Source organism: Xenia sp. Carnegie-2017, unplaced genomic scaffold (genome assembly GCF_021976095.1).
Source record: "Xenia sp. Carnegie-2017 unplaced genomic scaffold, XeniaSp_v1 HiC_scaffold_21, whole genome shotgun sequence".
NCBI lineage: Eukaryota > Metazoa > Cnidaria > Anthozoa > Malacalcyonacea > Xeniidae > Xenia > Xenia sp. Carnegie-2017.
In genome coordinates, this window is record NW_025813484.1 from 1,566,711 (window position 1) to 1,577,215 (window position 10,505).

The 10,505-nt window shown below is 37.2% G+C and overlaps 1 protein-coding gene and 1 long non-coding RNA gene across 2 annotated transcripts; both read right to left on the bottom strand.

Annotated features, from left to right (window-relative positions):
* Positions 1–1,427: 1,427 nt before the first annotated feature.
* LOC124444129 lies at positions 1,428–3,201 on the bottom strand. The gene is made up of 2 exons (XR_006947845.1): positions 2,066–3,201; positions 1,428–1,841 (listed from the first exon to the last, which is right to left on the bottom strand). It is a non-coding gene; the product is annotated as an uncharacterized LOC124444129 (long non-coding RNA).
* A 4,714-nt stretch (positions 3,202–7,915) lies between these two features.
* On the bottom strand, positions 7,916–10,076 carry LOC124443948 (nmrA-like family domain-containing protein 1). The gene is made up of 4 exons (XM_046994496.1): positions 9,680–10,076; positions 8,865–9,080; positions 8,629–8,747; positions 7,916–8,176 (listed from the first exon to the last, which is right to left on the bottom strand). The coding sequence occupies exons 1-4, from the start codon at positions 10,047–10,049 to the stop codon at positions 7,985–7,987; spliced, it is 897 nt and encodes a 298-aa protein (XP_046850452.1). The 5' UTR covers positions 10,050–10,076; the 3' UTR covers positions 7,916–7,984.
* Between the last annotated feature and the right edge of the window lie 429 nt (positions 10,077–10,505).

Genomic DNA, 10,505 nt, shown 5'->3' on the forward strand with positions numbered 1-10,505 from the left:
TTCCAGTGTCATCTCTTGTCCATATTTTGGGTATTTGAAATATTTAAGGTACGGGATTGCATTTTCTATTGCAGCATTGTCAGGACAAATCTTTGGTGGTTGATTTGCAGGGGGTGAATGGCTTGATTCACCTGTGGTAAGTTGCATTTCAATAATTGTGTCATTGGCTAGTCTCTTTGTTTCATCTCCACTTGTCTGTTGTATTCTACAGCATCTTGACAAAAGAGATTGTGATTGGTTTTGAAGGCCAGGGTTTTCATCAAGGTTTTCATGCTTTGGGACAGCAGGGTCGAAATAGTTTTTCACTTTTTCAATAATATCTTGTTGATGTTTTGGCACAAAATTGTACACGTAGTCCCCCATTTCATTGATTTTGTTTGAAAATTCACTCTTGATATCATCTGGGCATGCTTGATTTTTCAAAGTAGAATATAACTTAATTCGCAGGTCTAAGATGAACTTCATTATTTCTTTAACATCTGAAATTAGGTCATCCCTGGGGTCCTCTGGTGATTCTGTAGCCACTCCAATACATTCATGATGAAATTTTCCCCAATTTTCTTTGCGACACATGTATACCAAAACATGAAATTCTTTCAAATCATTAACTATCGTCCTTTCACGCATACGCAATATGTCAAGACTTTTTTTCAACTTATGGAACTTGCTTTCCACATCGAAGAAACGGTTACTCAAAACTGCCGCGATCTTTTCTGCATCAGCTCGCTGCCTGTCTTCTTCTCGCAGGATTTCCTTTTCCCTTTCTTGTTTGCGTATTTTACTTTTTTCCCACCAAAACCCAACAAACACCAAAGTAATTATGGCCAAAATAGTTTGAATTGGAATGCATAGTATGTATATCCAATCCTTAACTAAAGAAAGATCATTGACCGACATTGTTAAAAGATTATACCTCCGCCACAGAATAGATACATACAGAAGGGCCACTTCGCGAAAAATGCGGTCCTAAATTTTAATGCGCATGCGCCACTTCCGCCATGTTGGCAGCAAGATAAACTTGCTACACTAAATAAGGGTAGCAGTGTACAACTCAAAAATCTTGGCGTTATTACTTGAAAAGTTGAAATATTTATCCTGAGACGACCAAATCAAAGCTGTGCTGAAATGGGAACATACAATCAACATATTTTATGCTTTTCATGTACAACCAATGTGTACAATTCTATCGAGACCTGTATGAGAAATGCTGTGCCGTGGCCGTGTGGTCAAGGTTATTCGTATTTATTTATTTGTAAAGAACGGAAGCGGAGAAGCGCTCAACGAACGTCTTTAAATCAGAAACAAGAAGGAACAATGTGAAATTTATCAACGGACAGGCTACACTAAAAAAGATATTTCGTATGACATTGGATTTGGTGCTTTAGAATTCAGACAAATTTAGTCATATCCCGAACACTCGATAAATGTTCATTGAGAAATTGCAAACTTGTGCAATTGTATTTAATGCCAATGCCATATTGTGTTGGGAAAATTCTTATATTGTATGATTGTAGCTAACTTCCAGATGCTCTTAACTATATGTTCCTTATATTTGTCATGTTTTAGATAATTTAAAGTATTGATTCCGTTGTAAGGAAATAAAATTGTCCTCTTGCTTCTATTAATATATATATATATTGTTATGTTCGTTACATCGCTGTCGCTGCATTAATTTTCAGATTAATTTTCAAGTTAAATATGCTGCACAAATATTCAGCCACACCGCTGCTACATCGATTTGCACATATTCATCAATTGGAGCACAACCACCATCAGCCTTGGGTACAGCTGAGTTGCTTTTCAAATTTGATTCGCTTTTCGATTGCGTCAATAGTTCCACACTGAAATCAGCAAAAGAACAAAGAAGTGCAATAAGCAACAGCAATAATCACATTGCTTTTCTCAAAGAAGCAATGTCCTTTATCCAGGGAATCAAAGTGGTAAAAGATGGTAAAAACATCACAGGCAGAATCAAATCACTGAAGGGATGGCTTATATCTATAAAGGCCATTATCTGTCTCTGGACCTATCTTCATGCCTCACATAATTTTGCATTCTTGCTTACCAGAAGATTAAACACAGATGCTCTAGAGAATTTTTTTGGAACAATACGCCAGCAAGGAGGTAATTCTGACAATCCTACGCCAATACAATTTATCAGAGCTTTTCGAAAGGTTTTTTTTAGTTCACTTTTGACCTCTTCCAAAGGAAACTGTTCTAAAGATATGGACACTCTGCTAACACAATTTTCAAAAAAAAAGCCCAAACCATTTAGTATGCCACTTACCCATGCAAAAGCTCCAAGTAACTCACTGTTGATTGGTGAAAATGACTACCGAGAACAAAATATTGGCAACAATTTATTGCTCAAAAATGCTGCTGCCTATGTTTCAGGATATTTGCTAAGCAAAGCTTTCAAAATCCACAGCTGTCTCCAATGTAAGAACGTTTTGACTTCAAATAACATCAACAATAATGGTAATTTGCTTTGCTATTTCAAGGCATATAAAGAACTCAACTTTGGTGGGCTGACTGCTCATTCATCGTGCTATTTAAATTACATTATGCAACTTGAAGACACCTTCGTGGATTGCTTCTCAGTCACAACCAAAAATCTGAATGTTGGAAAGAGCATCTTGAAGAGTCTTAACATGATACCAGTGCCATTCCGTACATGTTCACAGTTTCCACTGCAATATTTGGTCAAACTTTTTTTAAGAATGCGAATTTATTACGGCATCAAATTTGCAAATCGCGAGTTTTCCTCTTCTAATAAAAGATCGCGAAAGTACATTAAAGTCAAGCATTTGTAACATTCTACAAACTTACTACAAGGAAAATTCCATAGACAAAGTTGATGATCCTTTTCATTGTAACTCGCAATACAAGCATAACCATGATTGAATGTTGGCAAGTTGGCAAAAGCATCAGACCACAATAACAAATTTTGACTCTAAAACGTGTATTCTAACGATGCGATTCGACCTAAGTTGTCAAAATTACCTTCTTTGACATTACTTGTGATGGCATACACAAAACAAAAATGGAATAGCCATATAATTATCGAGGACGCGCCGAACTGTTTCTCATTACTATATTTTCTACTACGAACTTGCTGGAGTTATCTTGCTGCCAACATGGCGGCGATGCCTGATTGCGGGCTAAAAGTTGACAACAAAATCTTCATAGGCTCCGACGAGAGTGGCCCAGTGAACTCGACATTTGAATAACTGGAATGATAACCGAAGCCAAAAATTGAAACCAAAAAAATATTTGTCGTCATCATTCGTCATTACACGTCAGGCTCTAGTCTCTCGCGTGTTCATTTTAATTTTTTTAAATCATTTGTCCCTTGGTAATGGTAGAGTTCGGATCTTGATCAGAGCGTAAAAATTACGAAATTTTTGGAATAAAAAGGTTCACGGAAAGTGAATCAAAGTGACAAATCGAGAAGCAGGGTGAGGTGAACTTAGTCGATCTGCTTTTACGCTGCGGTTTTCCTTTAAAACACATCAAAGTCTTTAAGGATATTCAATTACTGATATCGAGATGACAACCATTTAGTATTTCAAGCACTATCAAAATCGATGAAAGATACAATCGCTCTGTAAAAAGTAAAATGCGAGTTATAGACTCAACATTTTTTATGAACCTGGATATTCAAGTTTCTTTTTTCTTCGGAAAAACAGATCTTTAAATCCATTGAAACGACAAAAAAAGACAAACACTGTCTGACACCGTTTGAAAATTTACCTTCCGATGAAAGAAAAATTTATGCTTGAATATTTTCTCGTCATATTTTCTATTGTATTGCCTTTTTAGCATAAAGTGTAATTTTCAGTTGGCTTTTCCTCGTTACAAGTTGTCAGTGGCGTAGCTAGGAAAAATAGTCACTCCCGCCAATCCATCTCGCGCCGGAGGCGCGACCCAACTAGGGGGGTCCGGGGGCATGCTCCCCCGGAAAATTTTGAAATCCAGAGCCTTGGAAACAGCATTTCCTGCGATTTCGAGGGCGAATTATTTGTTGTACAATAATTTATAAAAACCCATTTTTGTTAGCTGCATTCTTAATGTGGCAATCGTTGAAACTGCAACTAGTTAAAAAGGTACTAAAGGTGGCTCAGAGAAACGTTACGCAGGAGACAATTGTCCCCTAAAACATAATTTACTCATCACTGCCCCTGCATAAACAGAAGAAATTTGTATTAGCACAAAAAATAATATAGTATACGACACTTCTAAAGTGCATAGAGAGATTTTTCTTAGCATTCTACTTGTTAGTTTAAACTTGTTTAGATTGGGGCAAGTAGACAGGGATGGCTTTATTCTTTAAAGTTATGCTTAATTTTCTCAATGAAGTACCATGTATTATACGAACAAATATCAAAACACATACTATACTCATCATTTATAAAGAAAGGCCAGCCTCCTGGGTTTTTCTACAAATTTTTCAACCACCTCGTTATGCAACACCTCTGATTCCTCTTTCTTTTCAATGATATCTTTGTGAATAGATATTCTCCACAAAGAGCTAAGCCGACCTTGACCCATTCTATTTTCTAAATAGCTTTTTACTCTTTTTAAGCAAGAAAACGACTTCTACTGAAGCACTTGCCACTGCCAACACACCATTCAATTTTAACAAATTTACCACTTGACCTAAACTCGACTGGAGATTAAATTTGAAGATGTATTTAAGAACCTCATTACTGCACTCTTTGTGAAAGTCTTTGTCGTTGCAAATAAAGGAAAGTTGACTCTCCAAAGTTTGGATGTCAAAAAGAGGACTATACTTATCTTTGAGAAGATTGATCTTCCTGTGGAACTATGCCCTTCCATGTAGTAAATAGTTTAGGATTTACAAGGTCTAAAACTCGAACTGATTAATATCTTGAAATCGTTCACTTAACATGCCTTTAATGGAATCAATAATCTCAAAATAAAGCTGTTTGTAATTGTATCTACTATCTGCTCTGGTTGCTGGTGGGCCTACTTTTCTAGTGCAGTTTGGTAAAACTCGGTGAAAGCTTGATCTGTGCGAAGTGACACAATAAACTGCTTGAAATTGTCAATCTTGCTTATGCCATAGTTAAAATGGGTTTCCTATTTTGAAGAATGGAATACAAAATTGTGGACTGTTCTAAAATCCTGTAAAAAACACACACTAGAAAACAAAAGAGAAAGCTATCAAGATAATGCAGTAAGCCACTTATTTTACTTAATGACTCATCATCCCACCCAGCTGGTTGTTCAAGTACCCCTCAAAAATATCTAAAAGTTTTTCATAGTTTTTGTGCAATACATTGATTAATCTAGAGCGATAATACCATCTTGTTTCACCAGGGGCAGGAAACTCAAGGTTGTTAGATGTGAGAAAAGCTTTTCTTTTTGGGGCATTGCTTGTAAATGTGCTGAATGTAGCTATATTAATAAAAAAGATTTTAACAGGAGAAATTGATGAGGCTGACTGGCATAGGACCAGGTTCAATCTATGAGCTGCACAATGAACAAAATGAGCAAAAGGATACTCTTGTCGAACCAATGCTTGAACACCATTGATATGGCCAGACATGACAGAAGCACCATCATATGTTTGTAAAACCAGTTTTTCTTTTATATTAGAATACTCACCAAGTTTATCTTTGACAACTTGTGATATTGCTGTGGCATTTCTGTTCATACTTACATCCACAAATCCTAATTGCCTCTCCATAATTTCACTTGCTTTGTCAAACCGAGCAATAACACTTAGCTGCTCTTTGGTGGAGACATCAGATGCTTCATCAACCTGAATACTCATAAATGTGCAATCATTTATTTCCTTTCTGATTTCATCTTCAATAATTGAATCAAGACAGCTGATAAGACCATTTTGAATTTCTGGGAGACTCCAGTAAATCTTCTGTCACCAACTATATCAGATTCTGCTAGTCTACTGTGCAGTCGACGCTCAAATACAGAATCAAACTTAGCAAAACATTCGAGCAACTCTCTATAATTACCTTTGTTCAAGCTACCTTCGGACTCATTGTGACCTCTAAATGGCAACTCTTGCTTTGACAAATACAGCACGGCCTCAGTAACAGTTTTTAAAATTTCTCGATTTTGTCTTACCTCCTCATTGTGACGCTGAATCTCATTTCTTCTAGCGAGGGACATAAGACAATCAATTCGTTCACTAGCTCCATACGTTTTCCATGTCTTAAATGCAGTCAAATGCGATTTAGATTTTTCATGCTTCTTAGCATCAGACATAATACTCCGCATATCGTTGTAGCCATTCTTAGTCCACGATGGCGATGTTTTGGGGAAAACATTAGACATGGCCAACAAAACACTTTCTGCAAGGTTGTACTGCCACACAGCCAGTCCTTCGCCTCATACCAATCTCTCTGAAATGCTCTTCCCTTATTTTGGATAGTTAAATCAGGAGTAGGCCGTTCATGAACGATAACATTCTGTTCGACCGACGATCGAGCAGAGAACGGTTTAGCTAATAAGCTATTTACTAAATCAACATCAGTTGAGCAAATCGCAGTACTTGAAGCCATTGTGTCATACACAAATACAAAATAGCAATTTGAGAGTAAACACAATGGAAAATTAATACCGACAATGACACGTAATTTGATAATCACTAATCGCTGTACTTGTATTAAAAGGTCAAATAATTACAACCTCCGCCAATTTAAAATAGCGGGAGTTCGACTATAAAAACAGCAGATTTGAGCATGCGTCAAGTCCCTTAGCCAACCAGAATTCAAAACTTCTTATATAGAATTATATTGTATGTTCCGCCCTCTGAAGATGGGCGGAATACGTGGAGAATCGCGCGAGTATGCAATGTGCGAGAAAAGGCGGTTGCTAGGTTACATAACAAATCTTGAGATTTTGCTGTATTACGATTACGAAATACGAACCACCTAATAAAAGCGTAAATATGAACGAATAAAACATAATATTACAAATTGTTCGTGAAATAATGTATATCTTATGTCCAAATAGAATATTTATTGTTTTTTTGGGAAATTTCTACTCCCGCCGGGCGGGAGTAGCGGGACCGCTAGCTACGCCACTGCAAGTTGTAAGTTACAACGAACTCACTGTAGTAAAATTTTAGCTGTAAAAAATAAACTTTTGCGAGGAGTTGGCCTAGTGTGTTGTTTGACGTGATGTTGTTTATATGTTTATGCTTTTGCAGTTTGTATTCAAATTTATATTGGCCGTGTATGTTTCGCACTCAGGGGAATGAAACTGACGTACAAACCGCGTGAATATTCGACTTTGAAGGACTGGAACTGACGTACAAACCGCGCAAGAGACTAGGACTTTGGCTTCAATTTTATATCTATAAAATGTATTGTAGTTATCATTCCAGATATATATATATGGAGTTCACTGGAGTGGCCCTTCTGGTTGTATCTATTCTGTCCCTCCGCTGATCTTAATAGTCACTGAAGTGATATACACTACATATTGCTCAACATCGATACTCTTGTGTCCAATGCTTGTGTAGAGCCCTACCTTAAACATAAACCACAGGAATACGTCACTGTATTACCAAACATGAATAGAGCAACCTAAACCTTACTTGCTCAAACATGAACAAAACTTTGCACAAGAGATGCAGGCTGGACATCAAGAAACCTTTCACGCATTGAAACAATGACGCTGAAAATGTTTAGCAAACTAGTCATCGTCATTATTGCATGAACAAAAAATTTTAAATGATTATTTTCAAGCGGTGATTATCCAGTTGGTAATGTGTCGTTGTTTCAATAAAAACATTAAACTTTGCCATTGTTTCGCAGTACGAGTTCCCCCTGAGTTACGATGAGTAATGACTATGTCTATAATCTTCTAATAAAATGGTCTATGCTCAAACTGCTCTACTTAAACAACGTTTCACACAAAATGCATTAAAAAAATCTATTCAGAATGAAATGAGCCGTACACTTTCAAATTCTAATTTTCAGTAAAATTCTTATAATAATGTTTCCAGGTTTGCTTTATGTTCAACTACAAATTGCTCCCACGTTTTTGCCTTGGGATTCAAAGTTTTCGTGAGTTCTATATCACGCTCGATTCCTTTCTGATACAGCTTAAACATGGCTGCCATTTCCTCTGCACCAGGAAATCCATAGTCCTGATCTTTGTCGGTCTTTGCTTTTGCATCCTGAGATAAAAAAAGATTAAGTTGAAGGACATTTCGACCTCTAAAGATAAAGCATCAATATTGAAACTGTTGATATCAAGATTGAAGATTATGGAGAAATAATTAACGATCTCTCTCAATCCAACCTCTATCTTCTCTTTCCGATTTTTCTTTCAGCCTTCGTCACAGCAAATCATTTGCACCCGTCTCTTTCTATTTACTGTATTTTATTTCACACACCCCAATTCCATTTCCTTTTTTCATTGCATTCTTCCGATAATTCGTCTTTGGTTTTCATTTAGACGTCTTACAAAGGCAGCTCAAAATTCAGTACATTTTTGTCTATATATTTATTTATCCATTTTCGTAATATGTGTGAACAATCTTATCCTAGCTTCTCTTGCTTTGTCTCAAGATTCTCGACTAACAAGTGACGATACCCATAAAATCATCTATAAATAAGGTTAAGTTACCTTAAAAACACGAGGTGCGAATACTTTGCTATAGGCATCACAATATTGTTGGACGGTGAGGTAGTCCGTAGCAATTCCAATAATTTTCTTGCCGTAGGTTTCTGGGTGGTTGAATACGCCTTGATTAAACAAAAACACGAGTTTATTGACACAGGGTGCCTGATGAATTGGTAACTAAAGAAAAGTGCAAGAACTTCATTTGACCAAAGACTAGTATGCACTTGGTATATTCTTACTTGCGACACATTCTCCACAATCGTTTACGTCTATTCCATACATTGGCTTGCCTTCCATGGGTATGCTCAGCTCATATGTACCATCTTCCTGTTTCTTTGGCTTCCAGTTTGTGAGAAAATTGTTTAAGTAAGCGGATAAGCGGATGCTGTTCCAAATCATCGATCCAGCCTTTTCCATTAAGTAGTCTTCAACCTTTCCTTTTGAATCAAAATGCTCTGTGGAGAGTCAATGTGTGTCAAGTGAAAAATTTTTATTAACGTGCTGTCACGTCAAAGGAACCCTCATATTTCAGTGAACATATTAAAGATTCAATATTTGCTTCATGTCTAAACGTGGAACTATTTGTCTGAAAACAAAGTTTTACTCAGTTCATTGCTATCACCTCTTGCCAGCTGCCGCTGACGCTGGGAGGGAGGGCGGGAGTATACTATTTCCTTTGCTATTCGACACCTCTTGTCCGACTTCCATTTTGTTATTGTCACATTTGCAAAGCAATTAATTTTGTTGAATTTGAAAGATTCAAAGACTTTAATGACGATCGAAAACGAATATTGCCTGATCGACAATATTTGTAATTCAATGTGGGGAAATTATCCATTTTCTGGTCATTAAATAATGGGAAAAAAGTTACTGTTGTGGAAAAATATTTGTGGAGGCTGAGGTATTATCCTCAATTTCATGCATAATTTGACAGTGGAACAGCTTGAGTACTCACACACGCTCGAATAAATATTTCTTGACAATAACAAGAGCCTAAATTGCTTCCATTCGTATTAGTTTGATGAAAAGAAAATCAGTATGCAGTATCGCTTACCCACTACAAATCCATACTTTTTCTCTGCGCTTTCCAAACCGCTGTAGATCAAATGTTTGACACCTTCATGCAAACAAACATCTACAGCACTTTTACCCTGTCGTGTTTCTTTTGCGCCGTCCATGTCTTCCCAAAAGTTGGTGACGAGAAACACTCCGTAAGAACCAGATATTGCTTTATGAAGGGAGTCTGTATCGTCTAAACTCGCCTGCACCATATCTACACCTTGCGAAGCTAGTAATTTAGACTTTTTGCTTTCTAGTGACCGAGTGACTCCTCGAACCTTGAATTTCCCTCCAGCAAGTAAGGCCTTTACTACGGAACCACCTTGGGCGCCAGTTGCACCAAAAACTGTGATGAATTGAGACATTTCTCTCTTGGGTTGTGATTGTTTTGCTGAAGCAATTCTGGTTACAAGTGGTCGACACGTGAATTATGCAATTGTCTTTGTTTTTTATCAGCGCTTGAGGGCTGCTGAATTTTAACAAGATTATGCAACACTCAAAGTCATTAGCTAATGTACTTGAAGTTCAAGCGTGGGGAGAGGGGAGAAAGGACTGGAAAAGCTGGGGAACGTGGACGTGCACGAAATATAAGTTTCTTCCTGCTGGTAGCTGGGAGGTTCGTAGTGAAAAACTACCTTTACGAGGGCTAAGGCCAGAGGCCAAAGCAATTCACGCTGTAAAATGCATGTCGATTTGGTTTGTTTTGAGACAGAAATTGGATTGTTTACTACAAAGGTCACTTCGTCTAGCTCATGGTCTGGATGGTAAAATTCACATGAAGTAAAATCTTACATGAAGTAATGAGTAGGCGCGCGGCAACA